The 26482-nt window shown below is 34.2% G+C and overlaps 1 protein-coding gene across 1 annotated transcript in view; it reads right to left on the bottom strand.

Annotated features, from left to right (window-relative positions):
- LOC106883822 (putative neural-cadherin 2) overlaps positions 1-26482 on the bottom strand; it is a 145529-nt gene that overhangs the window by 77272 nt on the left and 41775 nt on the right. Inside the window, exons 2-9 of the mRNA XM_052967328.2 lie at positions 22505-22681; positions 20434-20668; positions 18554-18782; positions 17526-17637; positions 15861-15996; positions 11513-11751; positions 3963-4240; positions 113-544 (exon numbers count right to left, since the gene is read on the bottom strand). Of these exons, the coding sequence (XP_052823288.2) occupies positions 113-544; positions 3963-4240; positions 11513-11751; positions 15861-15996; positions 17526-17637; positions 18554-18782; positions 20434-20668; positions 22505-22681 (1838 nt within the window). The remainder of the gene's footprint in view (positions 1-112; positions 545-3962; positions 4241-11512; positions 11752-15860; positions 15997-17525; positions 17638-18553; positions 18783-20433; positions 20669-22504; positions 22682-26482) is intronic.

Here is a 26482-nt window from a genome sequence, read left to right as displayed (position 1 = left end):
AAAGACTGCCCTCTCCTGTGTAAGACTGCCTTCTTATGAAATAGATAGAGCAATTAATCATTATTATTAATCTGCTATACAATATAGACATAAAAAAAAGAAAAGAACTCACATCTTTTAAAGGTTTAGCTACAGTGATGATACCATTTTGGTCAATAGAAAAATATTTACTGCTAATGTTGTAATAAATGTCTGCATTCCTGCCTTCATCAGCATCAGTTGCTTGGACAGTAAATATAGGCTGTCCAACAGATATGGATTTTTTTTCTATGTGTAAGTATTCAGCTTGGTCAAATTTTGGGGCATTATTATTGACATCCAACACATTTATGGTCAACAGACATAGGTCATATAATTTTGAAGCTCCATTGTCAGTAGCTTTTACCAATATGTTATAAATTCCATGTTGGTCCAATAAGCTCTTCTTCACAGTAATGTTACCAGACGCACTACCAATCTGAAACGGTAATTTTTCAGTGCTACTCTCAATCAGTGTGTAAGTAATTTCGCCATTTTTGCCTCGATCTTTATCTTCAGCTTTAACCTATTTAATAGATAAAAAGAAAAAGAAATTAAAAAAGCTAACTTTCATAAACTTCAAGAGCTTTCAATAATCTACTATAATAATACTCGTGTCTTTCTCCGTCACAACATATGAGAAAGGAAGGGGTGATAGATGAATAAATAAGGCAGGGGTGAAAAAAAAAATCAGTATTTCAACTCCGTGTGAGTAAATGTGTGTATGTATGTGCATGTACAAAGGAAGTATGTGGTTGATTGTATGTGTGAGCTAGTGTTCTTTCAGTAACAAATGATGATCGATGTCACGTCTCAAAAGACAATCACTAGATAACATTGACAAATGTATTAATTTGATTAACCAGCCACATTCTGCTTTGTTAAAAATAATTATTATAATCACACACACCTACACAAACATATACAAACTCATTAGAGAAAATAATTATTGCCTGAGTGTATCAAGAATATAAAACAACTGCAGTTGAAAGTTATAAGTACGCATCTTAATTTAACAGTTTATAAGTCTTTCATTTATTTAAATTAAGAAATTTTTACCCAGTGTTCTTTCATTAACTATACATAAACTAACCAGCATTCTTTCAGTAATTAACAATGATTGATGTCACATCTCAAAAGACAACTTGCTAGATAACAATGACAAGTGTATTAATTTGATTTACCATCCATATTCTATCTGTTGTGTTACGAATAATTATTACCATCACACACATCTACACAAACATATACAAACTCATTAGAGAAAATAATTAAAGCCTGAATATAAAATGACTGCAGTTGAAAGGTATATTATAAATACACATTTAACAGTTCATACATGTGCCTAATTTATTTACATTAAGAAATTTATGTAATAAATTTTGAATAGGTAGTTTTTACAATATCAACTATAAGTCACAGCATACTTTTTGTGGCTTTAAGTTATATGAGTTTAGGTTGGTTTCAGCAATAGCTTAATTGAAAGGAAATGTCACTTAGTGAAAGAAAGACAGGAATAGAAGAGCAAGGTTCTCAGCTGAAAGATCTGCTGCCATCAGAAACCAATTCGAAAAGCATGTCACTGTGAAAATGAAACTGATGCAAGGAGAGAATATCAGAGAGAAAGATTTTTGCAAAGGATTGCAAATGAAACAGAAGAGACTATTCAAAGATGGCAAAGAAACACCAATTCAATGAGAGCTGCTCATGTAAATGATGTAGGTTTTATCAATAATATTAATATGCCAATTTGTTTTTTGTATGTACCCAACTTAAGAGAAAGAAATTGTTGAAAGAAATTTTGTTGCTTAAATAAAGATTTTTATTTAGATCTCTTGTAATTTCTGGAAGAGATCTGAAACCACCACCAATGTGTTGTATTACTATTTCCCAACACCCATGACTACTGGGCCACCGAAGCAGCAACGATCTTAATAAGAAAATTAAGGTACTAAAATTTGACATGCGTGTTGAGCAAGGGAGAGAAGAAGTAAGAGAGAAAGAGGGAGAGTGAGAGGTTGATAGGTATTTGAATTCCTTTCTACAATTGAACTAAAATTGACCCCTGGCTATTAAAAGCCCAACCACACACACACTTGTTTTAGGTTTTCTACCCATTTGAATTTGGCCATACACCAGATAACATGTTAAGTTGTATGTTCCGAAATTTAAATTTTGAATTTGTTTTAATAATAAAATTACACCTCAGCTAAAAAAATTATTTTGGCTTTTGAATACAGCCTTTTCTTTCTCTTTCTATAGTTTTGTTAAGTTACAATTTCTGTTTTGGTTAGGATTTTTCCAATTTCTGTTTTCTTGTATCAAGTAATGGATGAAAGCATTTAAAAAAATCCAATTCATAGACCCAAACAAAATCAAAAATATTAGTCCTATTTTTTCCCTTTCCTTAATACTAACAAGAGCATAGTATGAGAGAGATTTGGCTGTAATTTCTAGCAAATTGAACAACCACACAGTTGTTCAATTGGCTCATTTGTTGATGCATATAATTAAAAAAAAAATTAACGACACACACATATGAATGTGTGTGTGTGTGTGTGTGTGTGTGTGTGTGTGTGTGTGTGTGAGTGATAAGTGTTCTGTGGCAGAAATAAACGCCACTTTCTCTTTCTATATTTTTTGTTAAGTTAGAATTTCTCTGCTTTGGTCAGGATTTTTCTAATTTCTTTTTTCTTGTATCACGCAACTGACGAAAGCATTAAAAAAAAAAATAAAATTCATAGAGCTGAACAAAATCAAAAAATATTAATTCTATTTTACCCTTTACTTTTTATTTTCTTACAATATAATTAATTACCGTATCCTATATACTGTGTCCTTGCATATTAGATGAGTATTTCAGAAATATTTTCACCTTTTAAACAAAAACTGTCTAATACATTCATGTATATTTTTCAAATGCTTTCACTGAATCATTTGAGAATGTTTTAATAACAAGTTTAAAAAAATGGATAATAACATGAGAGACGCAGCATAAGAGAGTCAGCGTAGAAAGAGAGAACAGTTGTGTGAGGAACAGCGGGTGGAAATAAGGAATAAAAATTATGCGAGGATGAGACAGAGAAGAAACAAATTAAGCCAAGAGGAGAGGGAGTGTATCCTACAGCATAGGAGGGAAAGAAATCAGCAAAGTATAGAACAAGTGAGCCAGGACCAAAGAGAAGTGTATTTTCAAAGTAAGAGAGATAGAGATCAACAGAATCGAGAACATATGAGCAAAGGTAGCTGTACTTTGAAAATATGAGAAACAGAGCTGGATCTCTCTTGGCATACCAGCAAACCACAAAATCACACAATATTTTGATACAGTTGATTGTAATCAAAAACATTTATTCCTAATTTTCGTTATTACGTGTGAATGTATGAAATGTCAAAGTTTTTTAATCACTTAAGAATTATATTGCAAGTCACCTAGTTATAACCTCTACTTTTTCATGCTTTCACGGATCAGATAAGAGTATGTTGAAGCAGAGTTTTTTTATGGCTGGATGTCCTTCCTGCTGCCAATTCCCACTTGTTTTTAAGCAAAGTAATAATCTTCCAGTCTACTGAACAACAAACAGCCCAGATATGTTTATGTGGAGAATGGAGAACAAATAACACTGACTGAATGAACCTTTTTTTTAAAACATGTCAAAAACCCCACCTGACATGCTTTCACAATGGACTGTGAGCAAAATAGCACCATCACTGACTCAGTTGTTTTACAAACTGAACAGATGCATGAAAAGGGGAAATAGAGTAGTTCATAGTTCCCTCTATAATTGTAAAATCAAACATATTTCTGCTTATTTACATAAAAAAGTCTAATTTTTTTCTTAATAGTTACTCTTACCATCTTGTTTTTCAATCAAAATTGAAACTGGGTAGCTTTATTGTAATTAAATAGCATTTTACAGTGAAATTTAAGAAATGCAATTTACCTGAATGATAAATGAATTCAGACTGATATCTTCTTTAATACTAGTGTTATAAGAACTGCATTCAGAAAACTTAGGCTTGTTGTTATTAACATCTTCAACATATATGGTTATACTGCCATAAGAGGTGTGAGGAGGATCTTTTTCACAGCAGCACTGTTCATCAGTCGCTGTTATATTTATTACATACATTCCTTTAGCATTGGAAAGATCAGATCTCACAGTGATAATTCCTAGCTTTTTATCAATTGCAAACATTTCATATGTATTTTTAAAGTTTCCTGAAATAAAAGACAAAGAAAAAATATTATTAACAAAACAATCACTTAGTAAGAAAAATACTGTAGTTTATAGTAAAAGAAGGTGGGGAGTATGTGTATGTATATATATATATATATATATATATACATACACATACTACCCAGCAAACATAATTTTTACTGAACTCAAAATATGTTTTGGAGTTCCATTCTGATTATTTTCTTGAATACTTTCTTATAAACTGTTTTTAACATTTTCTTATTATCAAAGAATGTATATCTGTATTTGAATACTTTTGTGATAACCAGTACTTAACACAATAAAGCTCATACAAAGCTTTACATTTTACTTTTGACAAATTTTTTTCTCAAAAAGTGAAACCAGTCAAGTGAATAAACATCTTTAAAATTGCATTTTCAAACCATCTTTCATATACATTTCCACTTGTGCAGTACCTTACAACTTTACTTTGTTATATATATATATATATATATATATATATATATATATACACACCACATATATATATATATATACATACATACATATATACATACATATATATATACATACATACATATATACATACATACATATATACATACATACATATATACATACATATATACATACATATATACATATATATATATATATATAGTCAATTCAAATAAACAGATTAAAAACGAAAAAAAGAAAAACATTGAACATGAGGACATGCACAAGAAGTATATTAGCTTGACTCTCAGTGAAAGGAGAGAGTTTAACGTTTTAAGCATAGCTCTTCATTGGAAAGGAGAAGTCCAAAGAAAGAGAAGAAGAAATTGCCAACAGACCATGTGTAGTTATATTGCTGAAGTCAACAGATGAAATCCAGAGATTCTTAGTATAGAAAACAGTAGCATACAAATAGTTTGAACTTAGACTCTAATGCCTTTACAAGGGACCAATTCCACAAGGTAAAGATTGGCCATAAGAGGAATCCAAGTGAGAAGATATGGAGGGAATTATGTGGATAAACAAATTAAATCTAACAGCTTGGGTGGAGGATTGGTTTATTCAATGTTTATTTGCTTCCATTACTGGCTGCATATTTTGAACAACATCTCCCAACATTATGATGGATCTCAGAGTCCCCAGAAACAGCTGATGGATTTGTAACATTTTACCTCCACCCTTTAATTGTCTCCATTGTTTGTACTCTGTATAAGATTGATCTATTAATATATAAATATATATTCATACTTAAATATTCATCATCTGAAAATCTTAAGTCTTTGCTTTCTTTCTGTTTACATGTGCATATATATGATTGACCATTGACTGAACACTATTCAATTTTTTTTCTCCGTGTTTTTCTCCTTGTCTCCGTATTCTTTCTGTTGAAGAGTGTAGCTCGAAACGTCAAAGACTTTCCGTATTCCCAAGCGTCATACTAATACATCCTTTTGTTGTTTACACCACCTGTCCTCGTCTGTTGTTGTTTTTTTTGTACATTCTCCCATATATATATATATATATCTATATATATATATATATATCTACATACACACAAACACATTTATTTGGTATATCAAACCCAAGCTGTTATATTTAATTTGTTTAGCCATATAACTGTGCCACCATCTGTGTGTGTGTGAGTGGAGAACATTTCTTTTATGCACATTTCATTAAATATACAACTATGTTCAAGATTTATCTTGTTAAATTTTAGACCTGTTTGTATTTTCTTTTTTTTTTTACAGCTACTATGGAATAATAAAGTTCCTAAATACATATTTAACATTTCCAGACCATCAGTTACATTTTCATGAATTGAATATATTTGGCATCTGTGTTGTACACTGGTTGAATTCATATTGACTTCCTACTAGACATACTTTTTGATCTTTAACTTGATGTATCAACAGTCACAAGTTGATTTGTTTGTCAGGGGAAAATTTTAAATGTTAAGTTTTTTTTCTTTTCATCACTAGGCAAAATGTTAGTTATTTTGATGACTAATTATGGAAACCATACTCATATCACACAATACACTGCAGGATAGGGCCACTCCTTGAAAAAGATGGTACACTCACAGGAAACCCAATGAGGGTAAGTGAAATACTAAATGAGCAATTCAAAAGTATTTTCACTCCACCCCTAGGACACTTGCAAGTCAGCAATCCAACTGACTTTTTTACCACTGTAGATATAAAAACAGAGGCAGTGATGATCAATTACATCAATATAAAGGAAGACAATGTAAAAAGGGCTATAAATGAAATGAACCCAAACTCAGCTACTGGCCCTGATGGATTCCCAGCAACCCTTCTAAAAGCATGTGGGTCCTAGCAAGACCACTGCAGTCCCTCTTTCAGAGCTTCCTTGCAACTGGCAAACTTCCAAGAAAACCGAAGGAGGGTAAAATATGCCCTATTCATAAAGGAGGTGGTAGAACAGAAGCCAAGAACTACAGACCTATCTCTCTGACCTCACATATCAGCAAGGTCATGGAATGAATAGTCAGAAGAAAACTTATTGCCTTCCTTGAAGAAAATGACTTGCTGCCTAACATTGTTTCCAACCAGGAAGAAGCTGCCTGACTCAGCTCTTACAACACTATGACTGGGTGCTGAAACAGCTGCTCAACCACTCAAATGTGGAAGTGATGTATCTTGACTTTGCAAAGGCCTTTGATAAAGTCGATCATGGAATATGTCACAAACTGCGTGATCTCAGCATAGTTGGAAAATTGGGAGAATGGCTTCATGACTTTCTGAAGTATAGAAGTCAGGTGGTAGTAGCCAATGGGGCCACCTCCAATGACATACAAATAGTGAGGTATTCTGCAAGGCACTATTTTGGGACCACTACTGTTCATAATCGCTCTCTCAGACATGCCCTCAGCCACACAGAGAGCTATAATTGCAAGTTATGCAGATGATACAAAAGTCTCACATGTAATACAGAACCCTGAAGACACTATGCACATGCAATGTGAGCTGGATGAAATATACAAGTGGACTGAAAAGTTTCAAGCCTTGTGCTATCAGCATGCAAAACTAAATGCAATACCCCTTAAATACACTGGACCTCGAGGGATTGCAATCCCAGAGGCACAGTCAGTGCGAGACCTGGACATTTACATGAGTAACTATGCATCCTTCCATGTACATGTTGCTAAACTGGCAATGAAATGCAGGCGGCTGACTGGATGGATGGATTCTTAGAACATTTAGAACAAGAGATCAGGAAACCACGATGGTCCTCTGGAGGACACTTGTCTTAAGCTACTTTGACTATTGTTCTCAGCTATGGTCACCAATCAGTGTCAAATTAATCTTAGAACCTGAGGCAATCCAACGAAGCTACACGAAGAAGATAGCCTCTATGCCGCATATAAGCTACAAGGAAAGACTCAAGAGATTAAGACTATTCCTTAGAGCAAAGGCAAGAAAGATATGCCATAATATACATCTAGAAGGACTTGTCCCAAACTTTGGCATTGAGAGTTACACAAATACTAGAACTTGGCACCACTGCATAGTGCCAAGGACTCCAAATTTGCCATCAAGATAAAGGACAAGATACTGCAATAGCCTGGGCTTCAGAGGATCACAGCTCTTCAATATCCTCCCGAAGGACCTGAGAGACCTGCATTGGGTGGATGTAGGTGTCTTCAAAATAAAGCTGGACCTCTTACTGTCAAGTGTCCCAGATGAACCAACTCGTGGCAGAAGGTACAGATAAGGGCAGTAGCATCAAACCAAAATGAACCAAATGTCAATTCCTAAAAAGCATTCGTGAAGTAAAATTATGTAGCAACACCAAATGGCAGTGCCCCAGCATGGCCACAGCTCGTGAGCTGAAACTAAATAAAAAAGAATACAAATATATATAAATATATACAAATATATATAAATATAAATATAAATATATATATATACATAAATATAAATATATACACAAATATAAATATATACACAAATATAAATATATATATATATATATATATATATATATACACATACATAAATATAAATATATATATATAAATATAAATATATATATATATACATAAATATAAACATATATATAAAACAGAAAACCTCATGGATGATCCAATGCAATCCAAAACCCTAGAGAAGAAATTTGGAAGGCACTCAAGGACCTGCAGATTTTACCTGAAAGGTAAATGTTGGCATGGGGAAGACAGCAAAAACTGCCAGTTTGCTCTCTCGAGACCCTGCCAAAACTACAAGGGCCTTAAGGAGAAAAACTTCTCTGAAGAAAGACAACGATTGTCTCCAAAGAAAAAGTATACAAAAGAAGTGCGCTCTTCAGAGGTTATGCACAAGGCAGCATCTGAGCAAGAGTCTTTTGTGCAGCAGCTGACCTGGCTACACCAAGCACAAACAAAGAACCTTGCCCACCACTGCACAAGACCACCACAGTCAACAGACACAGAATGGTCTCCCCTAATGCCTGCATAGTTGCCACACCAATATTTTTACTAAATTTTGGGGGCCTGTTGCATCATAATAAAAGCAAAGCATGGAATCAAGCCCTATGCATAGCGCTTGTGGAAACTCACCTCAGCCCTGATATAGAGAATGCAGAGGTATACGCACCAAAATATGCCATACTGCGAACAGACAGAAGAGAAAGGAGCCATGGTGGAATTGGTGTATACATCCGTGTATACACCTCACACCCCAGGTCTTACTGTCATACTCACATTCAGTATGTGACACACTAATTGTATACATAAGACAACACAATATAGTCATATGCAATACATATTGCCCACCAAATGCCTCAAATCACAGAGGCATGTTTGAAGATTGTCTCACAAGAATTAAAGAAATCCTCATGAAACTGGAACACCATATAAGCATATTTTTTATGAGTGATTTCAACTTCCCCAGCATCAAATGGCCGGAAGGCCTCATGCTCTCAGGAAAGACTCATTGCAAACAAGCACAGGTGGAGTCCCTGCTCAACCTCACCAATGCCCTATCATGGAGCAAGTTGTACTCAGACCAACTAGGCCAAATAACGTTTTGGATCTCTGCTTCACGAACAATATGGACATTGTTATGTGAAAGTGATGCCGACATTAGTCTCGGATCACAAGAAAAAAATAGAGCTGTCTATGTTTGGGTCGAAAGTAGCCAGAGACATACAGCCTAAAGAAAACACCCAAAATCTCTCCAATCTGAACTTCCACAAAGCAGACTGGAAATCGATCCAAAAAGAGATCCTCAGATAGGACTGGCCGAAATGTCTCTCCACACCAGACATTGGCATGAAACTAGAATATTTCATGTCTGTTATGCAAGCCATATGTTAGAAATATGTCCCAGAGCACAAGGCCAAAACAAATGGGAACAAGATTCCAAGGGAGAGAAGATCCTCATGAGACGATGGACGAAGGTTGCAAATGGCCTCAACCAACATCCCAAAAGTAGTGAAAGATCCTGCCTAAAAAAACACTGAAGGAAATTGAAAAAAAGCCTGCAACAATCCTATGTGAGGGAGAGAGCTGACAAAGAAGCCTGGGTTATAAAAAAACATTAAGTCAAATCCAAAGGCCTTCTTTCATTACGCAAAAGAAACAGCCTCAGTACGCTGCAAGATAGGACCCCTCTTCCAAAAGGATGGCTCCCTCACAGATAGTCCAACCAGGATCAGTGAGGTACTGAATGACCAGTGTCTTTACCACCCCGTTAGAACACAGACAAGTGAACGAACCAGTGGACTTCTTTGCCACCTCACATATAACCAGCAAGGCAGTTATGAGGGAATACATCGACATTAGCAAAGAAGATATACTACTAGCCATAGATGACTGGTCCTGATGGTCTCCCAGCAACCTTCCTCAAATCATGTAAGCATGCCCTGGAAAAACCCCTCCAGTTTCTCTTCCAGAGCTTTCTTGCAAATGGTAGACTGCCAAGCAAGATGAAGGAGGGAGTAATATGCCCAATCCATAAAGAGGGAAGCAGAGCAGATGCCAAAAACTATAGGCCTATCTCTCTGACTTCACACATCAGCAAAGTCATGGAACGGATAGTCAGAGGGAAACTAATCGCATTCCTTGAAGAAACTAACTTGCTGAGTGATACCCAGCATGGCTTTCGACCAGGCTGCCTGACTCAACTCTTACAACATTATGACTGAGTGTTGAGACAGTTACTCAACAACTCAAATGTGGATATAATATACCTTGATTTTGCAAAAGCTTTTGACAAAGTGGATCATGGGCTGATATGCCACAAACTGTGTGATCTCGGCATAGCTGGAAAACTTGGAGAGTGGTTACATGACTTTCTGAAAGATAGAAGTCAGGCAGTAGTGGCCAATGGAGCCACCTCAATGAAAACACAAATAGCGAGCAGTGTTCCACAGGGCATTCTCTTGGGACCACTGCTTTTCACAGTGGCCCTCTCAGATATGCCCTCAACTGCCCGTATAGTCACCCTTGCTAGCTATGCAGACGATACGAAAGTCTCACAGAAAATACAGAACCCCTATGATGTTGCACATCTGCAGCAGGAGTTGGACTCAATTTACAGATGGGCTGAGGATAATAATATGCAGTTTAATGCTGAAAAATTCCAAGCCCTGCTCTACCAGCTTCCAAAATTTAATATGGTCCACAGGGAATTACAATCCCAGAGCCTAAATCAGTAAGGGACCTGGGTATCGACATGAGTGATGATACCTCTTTCCAAGTGCATACGACTGGCTGGATGGATCCTGAGAACATTCAGAACCAGAGATAAGGAAACCATGATGGTTCTCTGGAGGACATTCGTCCTCAGCCACCTGGATTACTGCTCCTATCTATGGTCACCCAACAGTGTAAAATTAACAACAGACCTTGAAGCAATCCAGTGAAGCTTCACAAAGAAGATCATCTCATTGCAACAGTTCAACTACTGGGAAAGGCTGAAACAGCTAAGACTCTACTCCATGGAGCAAAGGTGGGACAGGTATGCAGTAATATACATCTGGAAGATCCAGGAAGGAATTGTGCCAAATTTTGGCATTGAAAGCTACACCAACGGGTTGACACTGCATAGTGCCAAAGATCCCAGCAATGCCATTGCGCTTCAAGACCAGTTACTGCAACAGCCTGGGTTTCAGGGGCCCACAGATTTTAATATTCTCTATTTAAGTGAGTTTAGATGTTCAAAAAATATTCTTTAAAAAAAAAATAAATAAAACCTCATTCTCCTAGACAAAGAAAAATGTAACCTTTTGAAAATTTTATGAAAGAAAGGAAATAAAAATTAAATTCTTACCAAAATAGAAGCATATATTATCTTTATCAGGATCTATGACTTTCAATTTTGCAACAAAAGTATTTACTGGGGCTCTTTCATTTACATGAAATTTGCTATTTTCAGGTATAACTGGAGATTTGTTATTTACATTTTTCAGATGCACTTCCACCGTAGCTGTTGCACTTTTTGGTGGATCTCCAAGATCATGAGCTGTGATGATAAATTTATGTATAGGTTGTTTTTCATAATCCAATTGTCTGCAATGAATGAATAATAAATAATAATCTTTACTACAGACACAAGGCCTGAAAATTTGGTGGACAGGGATAGTCAATTACATTGACCCCAGTGCTTGAGGCATAATGCCTGAAATTTTTTTCTTTTGTGAGTGTGTGTGTGTGTGTGTGTGTGTGTAGGAATTAGTTGATTATATTGTCCCCAGTGTTCAACTGGTACTTATTTCACTAACCCCTACTTCCAGAAAGTATGAAAAAGGGTTATTTCCTTCAAACTTTGCTTTTTTCACATTTATTTAAACCTCAAAGAATCCCCCTCAACACATTGCTATGATGCTCTCCCATTACTCCTGCTCAGAGATGCACACATTGTCAACCACTAAAATACATGCTCAAGCGGTTAAGGTCAAGCAACTGACAAGCAAGTCAGTGGTATTGAGCAGAATGTCCACTACAATGATATTTCTGCTTCAGCAACTCAGTGCTAAATCTGTCTGAAACGTAATGGAAAATAGGTAAGTTTCAAAACACTGATGTCCAGATCTCAAAGACTGAAAGGAATAGTAGTCATTTCCTTTGATTTCTAGATAGAAGCAAATAAAAAATAACACAGACAAAAAAAAATTGCTACACGGTGTAATAACTTTTTAATAAAGGCACAAAACCTGAAATTAGGGCAGATAGTGAGGAGCAAGGGGCAATTGATACTATTGACCCCCCCATGCTTGACTAGTACTTTGTCCATCAACCCCAGAAGGTTGAAGGACAAAGCTGACCTCAGTGGCATTTGCACTTGGTTTATAAAGAGTAAAAAATTGCAAAACATGTTTTTTTTTATGCTTCAGTAATTCTGCCAGCTTGCTGCCTTTTTTTCTATAAACAACAACAACAATCACATCATCAACAAAACTGACACTAGTAATTTGGGGGAGGGGATAAGTTGATTACATCAACCCCAGTGCTTCACTGGTACTTCGACTCTGAAAGGATGAAAGGCAAATTAGAATTCAACAGGATTTGAACTCATATTGTGAAGACAGACAAAATGCCGCTAAGCATTTTGCCTGGCATGCTAATGATTCTGTCAGCATGCTGCCTTAATCATAATAATAATAAACTGAACACTAGACCAAATGCTGTAGATGGTCCATAATAAATTTAAATCAATCTTCTGTAAATGGACAGTATGTCAGTCACTCTAGAACAATGAAATACAAGATGCAACCCAGAAAAATTTGAATCATGATCATAACTACAGACTGAACAAAATTGTTGTATAGTGTTCAGGTGCACATAACCATTTCTGTTTATTTACTACCCTGGGATATAGATATTCACAAACTAAGTGATAACATGCAAAATTTCCCACACATACACATAATTAGTTCTGTACAATTTCCAGTTAGGAGAGGGAGAAAAAAAAAAAATGAACGTTGCTTTGTATTTCAGTTTGAAGAGATGCTATTCTTACATTGCGAAGTGATGGTTGTGAGGTTTAGAAAGCTGCTTCCCAACTATGTGGTTTTGGGTTCAGTCTCACTGTGTGCCACCCTGGGAAACTTATCTAGTATAGCCCCAGGCTATGGGAATGGATTTGGTAGATGAAAACAAAGTCCATTGTAGCCCAGAGTTGAACATGTATGTTTGTGTCCTACTCCACTTGTCTTGACAAAGTGTGATGGTTGTAAACAAGTGTCAACAGCATACAAGAGAAGACATTTGTTTCCAGTCTTGTATGAGAAACATGTCTGGCCATGGAGAAATATTTCCTTGCTTGGAAGCAAGTGAGGGCTGGCAACAAGCAGGATATCTGATTGTAGAAAATCTGCCTCAACAATTTCCGTCTGGCCCATTTAAGCATGGAAAAAAGAAAGTTAAAATGGTGTTAAAGTCATAAGTGAAACAGATCCTGATACTAAATAACCATATTCTTAACTTTTCTACAACTCTCCAATTGTCTAAGTGTATAATAGATTGAGAGAAGAACAAATAACACCAGATACTAAGAAGTTACACTGTATGCTTGCAGTTTTAACATACAACAGCCCAATGTTTCTATCCATATAGTAAATCAGATTGTACATGAAAGTATCATACTCAATGGCTAGCGAAGAAGTATCATAGTCAATTAATAGAAGGGCAAATGAGATGCCTTTGAGAAAAGTAATGACAGAAACAGTAGTAGTTTCATTGATAAAGGTGAGAGACAAGATGAGATGCAGGGATGCAGTTTGGTTTTGTGCTAGGAAGTACTACTACTAATGTCTTCTTTGTAGTGAGACAACTACAAAAGAAGTACTTAAGAGTAAAACACTATACCTAGCATTTGTTGATACAGAGAAAGCCTTTGTCACAGTCACTCATTCAGTGATATAGTGGGCACTGAAGAAGCTGAGAGAAGATGAATGAATAGCTTGTGAATGCCATAGAAGAATTGTTAGTAAAGTGAGAGTTAGCAGTGAGTATGACAAATTTAGTGTGTAGCTAAGAGTTTACCATGGCTCAGTTTTCATTCATTTATTTATCAAAGTCCTCCAGGCCATAATAGCATAATAGAGGAGATTAAGATGCAGGGACTGTTATATATTAATGACCTTATGTGAGGTAAAATTAGAGAAATTCCAGGTATGTATGCAAAACTTGGAAACAAAAGGCATTAAAGTTAATTTAACAAAAATCAAAGCATTAGAAGGAAAACAGAACCTTGAAATCTCAGAGAAATGACTCCGCCTGATATGTAAAAAGGGAGTCGATAGAAATTCTATATTGTGTATCCAGTGCAAACTATGGGCCATAAAATGTATAGTGGAATCACAGGAAGGGTAGCTGAGAAATTAGACTTTGTATGCACCAGATGTAAAGGAGCAATAAACAGCTATTCTCAAATACCCAGGAAAATTCCTACAGGTAGTAGATAATTTTTGTTATCCAGGTGATCTAATAAGTAGTGGAGGAGGATGTTCTGAAAGTATAGCTGCTAGAATAAGAACTGGTCAAAAAGTCCAGATAGCTATTACCTGATCATATAATGTATATACATAAGCAGCAATGCTACATGATAGCAAAATGTGGACTGTGAATGTACAGGACATGTGAAGACATGAAGGAAATGAAGCTAGCACAGTCTGTTTGGATGTGCAATGTCAGAGTGCATGCAGGATACAGTGAAAATGTTTTTGTAATGTATGAATGCAGTGAATGGTGAACTGCTTGTTCACCATTTACTACGTTCATCCTGCTTATCAACATCCATCAACTAATTTAACATCGACCACTCTACTGATGTTCACTATTTACTATATTCATCACCTATATACACCTGACCACCTCCCTGTTACCATCCCTACTCAGCCACACAAAATGCAAGGTAGTCAAGAATCTCCTCTACAATCAACCTGTTCCTGCTCCTCTCATCATACTGTAACCTCTCAACATCTCACATAAAACAATCAACTTATTTCATATTTTCCATCTTAGTGGCTCTTTAGTCTTGTGAATTAGTCTTGTAACTCACTAGTGCTGATGCCACAGAAAGCACTCAATACACTTTGTAAAGTGGTTGGCATTAGTAAAGGCATCCAGTCATAGAAACCATGTCAAAACTGAAACACTGGAGCAAAACATGGCTCATTAAATCCATAGCTCTGATTCATTCAACCCATACCAGCATGGAAAATTGAGGTAAAAATGGTAATGATACACAACACTATAATAAAAGTGTTGGAAGCTAATCAGGTTAAAATGCATTGGAGATGTTAATTCATTTCTAGAGTAAACAGTCTCAATAGAGCCCTAATTTACATAATAATTTAATTATAAATTTCCAAATGTGAAAGGTTTTATAATTAAAAAAAATTTCACAATGGCAAGATAATAGAAGCAGCAGAGAATTGTGCTTCGTCTTTTTGGAATGGATAAAACCAGGGCTACAGAAATGTTATTTCAACAACTCCACCCATGTCTTGTGGAAGACAAATGAAATGCAGTTTTGGCAATTACTTGCAGAAGCTTAGATATATTTGTAATTGGCCTGTTTGTATTTAAAGTGTGTACAGAATAAAAGGTGTTAGGTCTGCCAGCAACAACTGTCACCATTGCAACCAATAAAACTAGAAAGAGTTTTTACTTACTTTTTAACAACAAGAATTGCTTCATATTGGCTATCAGTTAACTTGTTTCTTTTTACTTCGAAGTGGTCATCAGTGACATCAAATACAATTTCAGCATTTTTTCCAGCATCTCTATCAATTGCAATGATTTTAAGATCTGAAAGGGATGTGTAATCAAAATTGTGGATAAAGTAGATATGGAACATTAAAAAAAAAAAAAAAAAAAAAAAAAAAAGAAAGATATATTCAAATAATATCTCATTAAAAATGACTAACTGTATTTAATAGAAAACTTATGTTTAAATCAACTGAAAATTGAATTATTTTTCCTAAATAGTTTTCCAATTGATTTTGAGAAAACTTTTTTGTATTTCTATTTCATTCTAAGACAATGACATTTTGCACATAGTTATTTAGTTTGAACTTATTATGGTACCCCAGACAAAATAAAATAATTGGTCAAAATGGCTGAGTATAAGACAAAATATTAGTATAAAACTAATATTCTTTTCATTAGTTCCAAAACAAGACAACTAAATGCTGTTGATTAAAAACAAAAGAAAAAATCTTAAAAATCAACTGAAAAATATTTCAGCTTTCAAAAATACTTTTTATGAGTAATAAATTTCTTTGGGCACAAACTATAGAGTCAAAGCAGAAATATGCTTTAGTTTTTATTTTAAAATTTATTTGCATTTCTGTTTTAAGCACCCTTTTAAGATCATGCTAATTTAAGAATTAGAACATTCTATTCCATTTGAATTTGGTAAAGGTGCACAAATAATGGTCAAAATTCTTCATTAATTTCACAATATTAATTAGGTGACAGAACTCATATTCATAAAAAGCATCTTTGTGAATTCTACTTACATTGTGACAACTTCCCATTTCATTGATCTCTGGCAGAGAAAAATTCCACTGTGGCAAATAAAACCAGTTTTTCTAAAATTCCAAACTCAATTTTGACAACTTCATTTAGAATTTAAAAAAAATCCTTTGAATACTTCCTGAAACCCAAAACTTTCCACTGCTGGATTAATAATCCTAATCCAGCAGTTTAATCTGTTCATACATCCTCATTGTCATTTTAATGTTCACTTCTCCATGCTTGCATGGGTTAGATGAAAGTTGTTGAAGCAAATTTTCTATGACTAGATGCCCTCCTTATCACCAACCACTCACAGGTTTCCAAGCAAGGTAATATTACTCCCTGGCTAGACATGTAATTCACAGGAGATTGGAAATGAACATCACCACTTGTATGATGGTGCTGCTCATTTAAAACCATCAAATGATATCGGGACAAAGGTGCACACACGTTTCTTTCAGTTTTGGTCTACCAAATTCACTCAGAAAGTTTTCGTTGGTCTGGGGATATAGAGGACACCAAGGTGCCATGCAATGAGACAAAAATCCATTTAATTGTTTAACTGTTTCAATGCCAAACAGCCTGAGACCATTTCTGATTCAAGCATACAAAATCTCCTGTTTTTCAAAGTGTTCATTTTAAATGAAAACCTTTCAGTCTAAGTTTATGAGAATCTTTTGTTTAGTTATATTTAAATAAACTAATCTCTCAAAGTTCCTGATTATTTTCAAAAATAATTGAAACAGAAGCTGTATTTCCTTAGAAATATGACCATAAAAGAAATATTTATAAATGTGTAGAAACTAATTACTGCAAACCTGTTTTCTCAATTTCTGTACCAACTGTAACATTTTCATTTATAGGCAGAGATCTGTACTCTTGGAGAGTAAATGATGGTTCACTATTCACATCAATTATGTGTACTGTCAACTAAAAGAAACAAAAAATTGAAAGGCTTTCAATAAACAAATATTATATAAATAAATAAACAAAATTACTTTGAAGTATGACAATACAATAATGCTGACATTAAATCTATAAATACTAACGTTAGCAAATTTTTTTTTTTTTATGCAAAAAGTACCTTTGAAGCAGTAAATCTCTAACCAACAAATGCACATTTTTGTATTTTTACAGTGATTTTCTTTTACTATTTCAGCAAATATGGCAATGTTTTGCGGACAAGGTCAGAATAAAGTAGAAATGTGTTGTGTACCAGAGAAAAATCAAAATTGACTGTTTTTTCCTAATTTTGTATTTATTTCAGATAGCTTTTTAATGTTAACTGTATTAAAATATCACTAACTTATATTGTTTAATTTAGACTATAAAATAGTACAGTGAGTGAGAGAATTAGTGACTAAAAAAAGGTTTACGTTAATATTACATTATTCAACTGCAAGAAAAAGAAAAAAGAAAACTAAGCTCAAATTATGATTGACAAATAAATACAGCTTCAATTTTCGCAAAGAATTTTTAAAACACACAATTTTCTTTTTACTATATGAAACTGATTACATAGCATCAGCCAGAGAAGAAGGCTTGAAGAATGAAGATTTCAGTTTGAACCTAGGTACATACAAAAGCCAAGAGACTAATAAAACTCAGGGACTCAGTGCTATCTGAAAATAGGTAGCATGTGGTGATAAATTTCAGTTTGAAATAAAGAAGAGAGTGGAAATGTTTACTCTGCTCCTACAACTGATCAGGTTAAACTCAAACTATGTCACTGCTAACTTTCACTGATTCTAGACCTTTTCTTAATAGTGAAAAGAAATTGTAGCGATCAAATAGTGTTGAAAAATGGAGAAATGAAGTAAATATGCTTGGCAATAAGATTACTTACTGGTACAGAACTAGATAAAGTTGAATCCGAAACAGTGATTATTAAATTAAAGATATTGGAAACTTTGTTGAATGAGAAAGTTTTCATCACAAACACTGAAGCTTCAGCATTCTTTCCAGGTATCTTCCGAATTTCAAAATTTGTGGTAGCAATATTTGCTGCTGTTGTCAGAGCAAAATTGATATTCTTACCAGAGAAAGACTTCACAGCAATTTTCAAATTCTCAATTCTAGAAACGATTTGCAAAGATTTAAAAAGATAAAAAAACAAGGAAGATTAAAACAAAGTTGATGCAAAAACAATACTGTTGATTTTGACATTTATGTGGCATGAATGTAAGGAAACAAGAATCCTTTTATTTCTCTTCTTTCATATGAAACATTAATTCATTCTATTCAGTCTGAAGCTCTGAATTGCATAGGAATAGATGGCTTCCATTAACATTCTTCAAAGAGCATCATGTTTAAAAAAAAAAAGATTAATAAAATAAATCATGCAATAGCAAGGAAGTTAAATGAAAAAAATTCAAGGTGTGAAAAGCTAACTAACTAAAGTAACACTTCCACAGTCACCCAAAACAATGTAAATCAACTACTAATGAATATTACACAGCTGAATACTGACACAAACTTGAGATATTACTAAAAGTTTTTACTTGCTTTGAATATGATTTTTTTAGTCTTTAACTCAATTGATTGCAAACAACTTGATATTTGAAATAGAGTCTTCTAAATGAAACTAGTGCTAGAGGAGACTAACTATATTATATACAAGTATTAACATTACAATTAGCAAGAAACTATAGCTATTTGTGTATTTAATGTCACATGTTCAAAAATGTCCTTACTTCAAAGCATGAATGTATGATGGATATATTTAATGACTTCACTTGATTAACTTAAGTGATATGAAAGCTTATATTTTAGACAGATGTTTGAAGTTATGTAAACAGAAAAGTATTGGCCTTCAGTAAGTACTAATGCCAACTATTTCATATTCATTCTGTAATGTTCCAGCTCAAAAATGGAATTCACTAGTATCACCAAATAACTTTAACCTTGATTTGCTAATATGACTAGTTACCTTAACCCTTTCGTTACTGTATTTATTTTGAGATGCTCTCTGTTTCTTTCAATTACTTTAAATATAACAAAGAATTTAGTAAAATAACTTAGTTATCATTCAGCTAGTGTTAAGCACATAAATTGTGACTAAGGTTTGGTGGAAGATATAATACAAAACTTATGAAAACAAGACATTTGCACTCAGAGTCAGAGCCGGTTTCAGCCGGGTTAGTAACGAAAGGGTTAAAACAGCTGACAATCATACCAACACACTATATCTGCAGGCTGATGCAAATACTGGTTAGTGCATACATACCTGCTTACCTCCATTTTATCTATCTAAAAGTAGTTTTGTAAAGTAGGTTTGTAGTCTTGCAGACCATATGTTAACCTCACTAGCATTGGTAGTATGAAAATAAGCACTCAATACATGCGGTAAAGTGACTGGTATTAGGAAGGGCATCAAGCCATAGAAACCATGCAAAAGTAGACAGTGGAATATGATGCAGTCCTTGGAACCATCAGATCCTGTCAAACTGTCCACCCATGGAACATGGGCATCAAAATGTTGAATTAAATATAAAAATACATTTTCCTGTTGCAATTGCAACATTATTCCCGGTATGTCATTCCAAGTTTCCTCTAACCCTTGTTTCATATACAAAGACTATTTTAATAGTAGTGAGAATCAAGTTGTTAACAATCCAAAGATTTTGACTAAGAATATTTTAAGTCATGGATTCAATTAAGTTCTGTAATTGATTAATTCAAAATGTGATTGGAAGAAAAGCAAATGAAAACAATATTATTACATACACTTGATTGGCTTGGTTGTTTTCAAAAACAGAGCCACTGTAGCTTGATTTAAAGAACTGAGGTGGAAGGGCACCATAAAAAACTTCCAATGTTTCAGGATCAGTTTCCAAATTTGGTGTAACAGAAATATCAACAGCATAAACCGTCAATGGATAATACCTATTAAGAACGAGTTTGTCTTTCCAAAGAATTGTTATATCACCACTGTCTTTATTCAACTCAAAGTATTTGTTTGCTGTAGTACAAAGAAAAAAATAAAACAAAATAAGCCAAAATATATAAGGAATTTTGAGTTAATACTCATTCTAAGAGTCAATCACAAAGCAGAAAATTATGAAACTTGGGAAACCACTTTTTAAAGAAATGCAATGCAAAATCTCTTATCCTAAATTTTGAAAACTGAAAAGCTCTATAAACAAAAAGATTTTTCATGGATGTTGTCTGCACACCAAAGCATGTGTTTAGCGCCAATCATGAACAGACAAACTATAATATTTATTTAAAGTATTTATTTATCTCACTCAGTGCGAATATTGATCTCAAAATTTGGCACAAGGCTAGAAATTTCATGGAAGGGAGTAAATCAATTTCATTGACTCCAGTGCTCAACAGGTACTTATTTTATTGACCTCAAAAGGATGAAAGGCAAAGTGACCTCAGCAGAATTTGAACTCAAAATGATAAAATGGATGAAATATTGCTAAACTCAGTATGAATATTTATAACACAAATGAAGAAAAATTGTGCAATATTTTCGCTAGGAATTTTTAATACACATTTTCTAAGTGTTTGTTATATAGGTATCTTGTTTAATGTGCATTCTTACATTATCCTGAAGTTAACCAGTTGTTCCTTCCTCATAATTATAGCAAGATGGTAAAAATGACTACCTGCCCAACTGTAATAGTATCACTATAGGCTTAAAATACAAACTCAACCTACCATTCAGATATATTCAAATCAGAATTTTTGTTAAAGTTGGTGGTGGCATTGGAGATGTCAACCTAAGCTATTCTTGAGAACCTTGACTTTCAAGGATATATTCTATGAATACACTGTAAGACCATTTATAAAATCTGTAAAAATTTTGAATTCCAAAACATGCCTTGTTGCAAGGGATTCAGGTAAGAGATTGTGTACTTTTAATATAAAAATCAATTTCTTTCAATCAGTATAATAGCAGTATAATTATTTAAATCCTTTCTATCTCTTTTATATATATGGTTATATTTCAAGATACTCTTTTACTTGTTTCAGTCATTTGACTGCGGCCATGCTGGAGCATTGCTTTTAGTCGAGCAAATCGACCCCAGGACTTATTCTATTGGTTTCTTTTGCTGAACTACTAAGTTATGGGGACGTAAACACACCAGCATCGGTTGTCAAGCGATGTTGGCTGGACAAACACACACACATATATATATATATATATATATATATATATATATATATATATATATATACGATGGGCTTCTTTCAGTTTCCGTCTACCAAATCCACTCACAAGGCTTTGGTCAGCCCGAGGCTATAGTAGAAGACACTTGCCCAAGGTGCCATGCAGTGGGACTGAACCCGGGACCATGTGGTTGGTAAGCAAGATACTTACCACACAGTCACTTCTGCGCTTATGATCATTTTTTTTTTTGCCAAATAAACGCACTATGTATTCACTCGTCACTTGTTTATTACTGTTATTTTATCTTATGCCCATTGTCTGAAGAAAAATAATAAACAAGGTAAGAATGAATATATAGTGTGTCTATTTGGGGGAGGTGGGGGAAATGACCATCCTGAAATATAACAATGTTTCAACATGCAGTTTCACATCAAGAATCTTGCAAAACAGATTCATAAACGTATACACACACACACATACAGACACATGAACACCTGTCTACCTGTACTTATATGCTTATTTTCTTAACCCAGGAAGAATAACAGTGAAGTCAGCCAAGGTAAGATTTGAACTTAGAAATGTAAAGGGATCTTCTAATTATATACTGCAAAGCATTTAGTCACATTTCAGTCACTTTATCAAAATCAAAATAGAAATCATATATATTGAACTCACGATCAATCATTCTGTATTTGATTATATTTCCAGGATTGTCAGACCGACTTAGAAGGGTGTAGACCAGAGCTCCTGCTTTCGTAGTTGTGTTCACCACAGCTTTTAGAGGTTTGGGTTGATTGACAAAACGAGGTTTATGTCTCATTATATTCACTGTCACTTGATGTATAAGGCTTTCTAAATTAAAAGAAAAAATATAATTACAAAACAAAATTAATTTATTTAAATATTATTTTAGTATTTTCTGAAAAACACTTTATAAAATTGGCTTCAAATGCACAAAACACACACACGCACGTATGTAACTTAGATATGTTTCAGCCAAAGATTGGCTCAGGTCATGTCAAACTTAACAGCACCAGTTGACAGGATCTGTTAAGTTGTGTGGTATCATGGACCATCCAAGTAAGGAGTTGTTGATCGAGATGTATCCAGGTATAGGTTGCTTATCTGGTATCCCTTGAAGAAATTTGTCCAGGTTTTAGTTGAAGGTAATGTGATCTTTTTTCTTCTTTGATTTGTTTTGGGATGTTAAATAGAGCAGGGCCTGTTTAGGAAAAGAAATTGTGTTGCAGTGAATTTATGTGTTGTGATCCTGAATTGTGCAGGGGCATATGGCATGTGGCATGTGGCCTCATTGGATAAATTCTGAATCTAATGCCAACGTTGTTTGGGCAATGCCAGTAGTATATTCTCCACATTGTGCAAATGATGTAGTGCTCAGTGGTGTTGGACAGAATAAGATGTAATGTTTTAAGGCAGTCCTAATAATCAAGATCAATCATGTCTGTGATTTTTTTAGTGAATGGTCTCTGGGGTGATTCAGTTCTTGTAATGTTTTTTTTTGACTATTCTTATATAAAGTTATATATATTAAAACAAACATTAAAACAAAGGATTATTCAATACTTAGTTTTAGTTGAGCACATATCAAACTTTTACAAAGAAAGTCTGACAGTGACTTTGAAGTTTTGCATTTTCACTTTCTTCAGGGAACCTGAAGAAACTTTGAAGTCACTGTAATTTTGCCACACATGAAATCTATCATCTCAATATTAGCAATTAGTAAATTTACTTTATACCAAACTGAATCAAGCAGAACTGATTGATATGCAATAAAAGATAATTACATTTAAGACATTCACACAATATTTTAATAAAATTAATTTGATAAGCAATTTTTTAAATGCATAAACTATGCTAAAATGCAAAACACTGTTATATTAATCATAGTTAAAAAAAAAAAGTGTCACAGAGTTCATAAGATTTTATTTCCTCAGAACAGACATGGCTTTACTTCCAAACCACATGTTTTGGGTTCGATCCCAGTATGTGGCACCTTGGTGCAAATGCTTTCTACTATAGCCTCAGGCTGACTAAAGTTTTGTAAGTGGATTTGATAGATAAAAACTGAAAGAAGCCCATCACACAATGTGTGTGTGTGAGTGTGGGTATATGAATATGTTTGTGCCTTCTTGTCTTGACATTGCATATTTGTTGTCCAGTCATCATGACCTGGTCTTGCCACTGGACTGAAGATAGTCAAGGATAAGAGAGTGAGGTTGGTGGAGTGCAGCTCTTCTTCACTTTAAAGAAACTCACAGTGCAAGTCATCAGTCATCTTTAAGGCTGTCTAGATGGTCCTCGTCACTGACAGATGAACATGTATTGTCTTCAGCCAGCATTTTCTAGATTTGAAACCAGATCAAAGAATTAGGAGCACAGGAACAAATATCTTGAAAATTATCATGCTTTCACAGTACTAGTTGAGAAGTTACTGCCATGGATTACTTTAAATTAACCGAAATCAGCCCTTTATAAATACTTACTTCATTACTTAGCAATTGTTAGTATTTCCTATACTAGAAAACATTTAATACTGTTGAAGAATTGAGAAGAACAGCTTGAGGTATTGCTGCTGGACACCAATTCTGACCTGATCTTTTATCTTGTACACAACACTTATCTAATATAGCAAAAGTATATCATTGATGTGACTTCACTGTCTTAGAACTAAAGGATTTAAGCAAATGGTCTTAATTTACTTATCTGCAAATTTACAATTATGCCATGTTATTGGCTTGCAACACTATAGTGTCCAGCATTTTTTAGTATAGGCAGTTTATGATAGTAGTGGCAGTTGTGTGTGATAGGTTATGGTGGGGGAAGTATAGGTAGGTCAGTGTGGTAGTGTTGAAAAGAGATATGTGAAGAGAGTAAAGAGTAGGTGAGTCAGTACATAAACAGAAAAGAGTACTAAGATAGTAATTAATATCATTACTTGAATTCCCATGGCATTTCAACTATCAAAAAAAGATTTTCATTAAAACTAATTAAAACCATTTAAAATTATTTTACCCATTCAAAACAATTATTAAAGGTTTCTAAATTGGTAATTTATGCAACATTTAACAGTGTACCATAGAGCAAACATTTTTTTCTTTTAGATTTTTCTGACTTACTGATTATTTTCTGTTTAAAAACAGTCACAACTGTTGAAATTTTAGTCTTTTAATGCTGCTGCTGCACCAAACAAGCTACAAAGCGATTGTTTGAAATAGCTTCTCACTTATACACCCACACATCAATTGTCTCTAAAATGTTGGTATAATAATGAACAGGTTTCTATAATAATGCTGTCATTTGTGACTATCAAAGAAATGAAAAGAATATGATAGGAGTACATACACACACAACAATTAGACACAAAGACAACACTGGTAACATCGCACACATACATATTTTGTGGCATGGTAGAGACTTTTTTTTTTGTAAAACAAAAAGAAAGGTATTTGTTTTACAAAACAAATATCTTGAAAGTTACCATGCCTTCCACAGTGCTAGTTAAGAAGTTACTGCCATGGTTTTTTTTTTTGAGTTAAATGAAATCAGCCTCTTACAAAAACTTATTTCATTACATAGCAATTGCTAGTATTTCCTGTACTATAAAACATTTAACTAATATTGTTGAGATCAATACAATTACAGTTACTCAGTAAACAAATGAATAATCTAAGGGAAGTTAAAGCTAAGAGCATAGTGTTACGTATTACAATAATATCAGGCAGCAAACCACCAAATAGATGGCCGTTGTAAAGTTTTTATATCCTTGACAAGCATTGGATAATTTAATCATTCAGAGGTAAAATCAATGTGTTCACACGATGTACTTCGCGAGACTCCAAAATGCCCTCTCAATGACCCCTACCAACCTCTTGTCCATTTTTCCAATCCTCCAGGGGTGTCAATGACACTTGCCACAATCTCCCCCTTTGAGATTGACTTTCGTTGGAAGTTAATATTATTATTTATTTATTTTCTTTTATCACATTCCCTTTTTGAGATTTTCCTCCAAGGGAAGTTTAATATTTCTTCTATTTAGGCACTACTTCCAACCATTCTGTTTGTTTTCTCTTTCTTGTGCTGCTCTGCTTAGGTTCAATTTCTTGTGGCGCTGGAACATCAAAGGTGTCAAAGAACACTTCCATGGGTATCTCTTTTCTTTTTTCCTTATATCTATTTTTTAGCTGGTTTAAATGTCTTTGTGTCAGCTGTATCTGATATATTGTGAGTAGGAGAATTGAACTACCACATTCTCGCTATGGGACCAATACACAGTAATTCAAACAACTATAGACACCATTATGGACACTTATGGGTTTGGTGCGAGTTCAGTTCGCACCAACACACCTCCTCTTATACATGTCATTTTGCCTATTATTTTTGTTACTATTCCGTCTTCCCAGCCTTGTCTTCCATTTTTATATATTTTGAAAAACACCTTGTCACTGATATTAAAATACTTTGTTGTAATTTTAGTGTTTTCCCTATTTGTTTTTCTTACTGGTAACAGCTTGCCGAAAATTGCTTTATTTTTCGAGCAAACATTAGTTCCGCAGGTGACTTGCCTGAAAAAGTGTTTGGGTTTGGAGTTATCCTATAAACCCTCAAGAATTGGGTCAATGTTTTGTCATCGGC

Source organism: Octopus bimaculoides, chromosome 4, assembly GCF_046866305.1.
Source record: "Octopus bimaculoides isolate indiv1 chromosome 4, ASM4686630v1, whole genome shotgun sequence".
NCBI lineage: Eukaryota > Metazoa > Mollusca > Cephalopoda > Octopoda > Octopodidae > Octopus > Octopus bimaculoides.
Note: the sequence above shows the minus strand (reverse complement) of the source record. Positions and strands in the feature narration are given on the sequence as shown.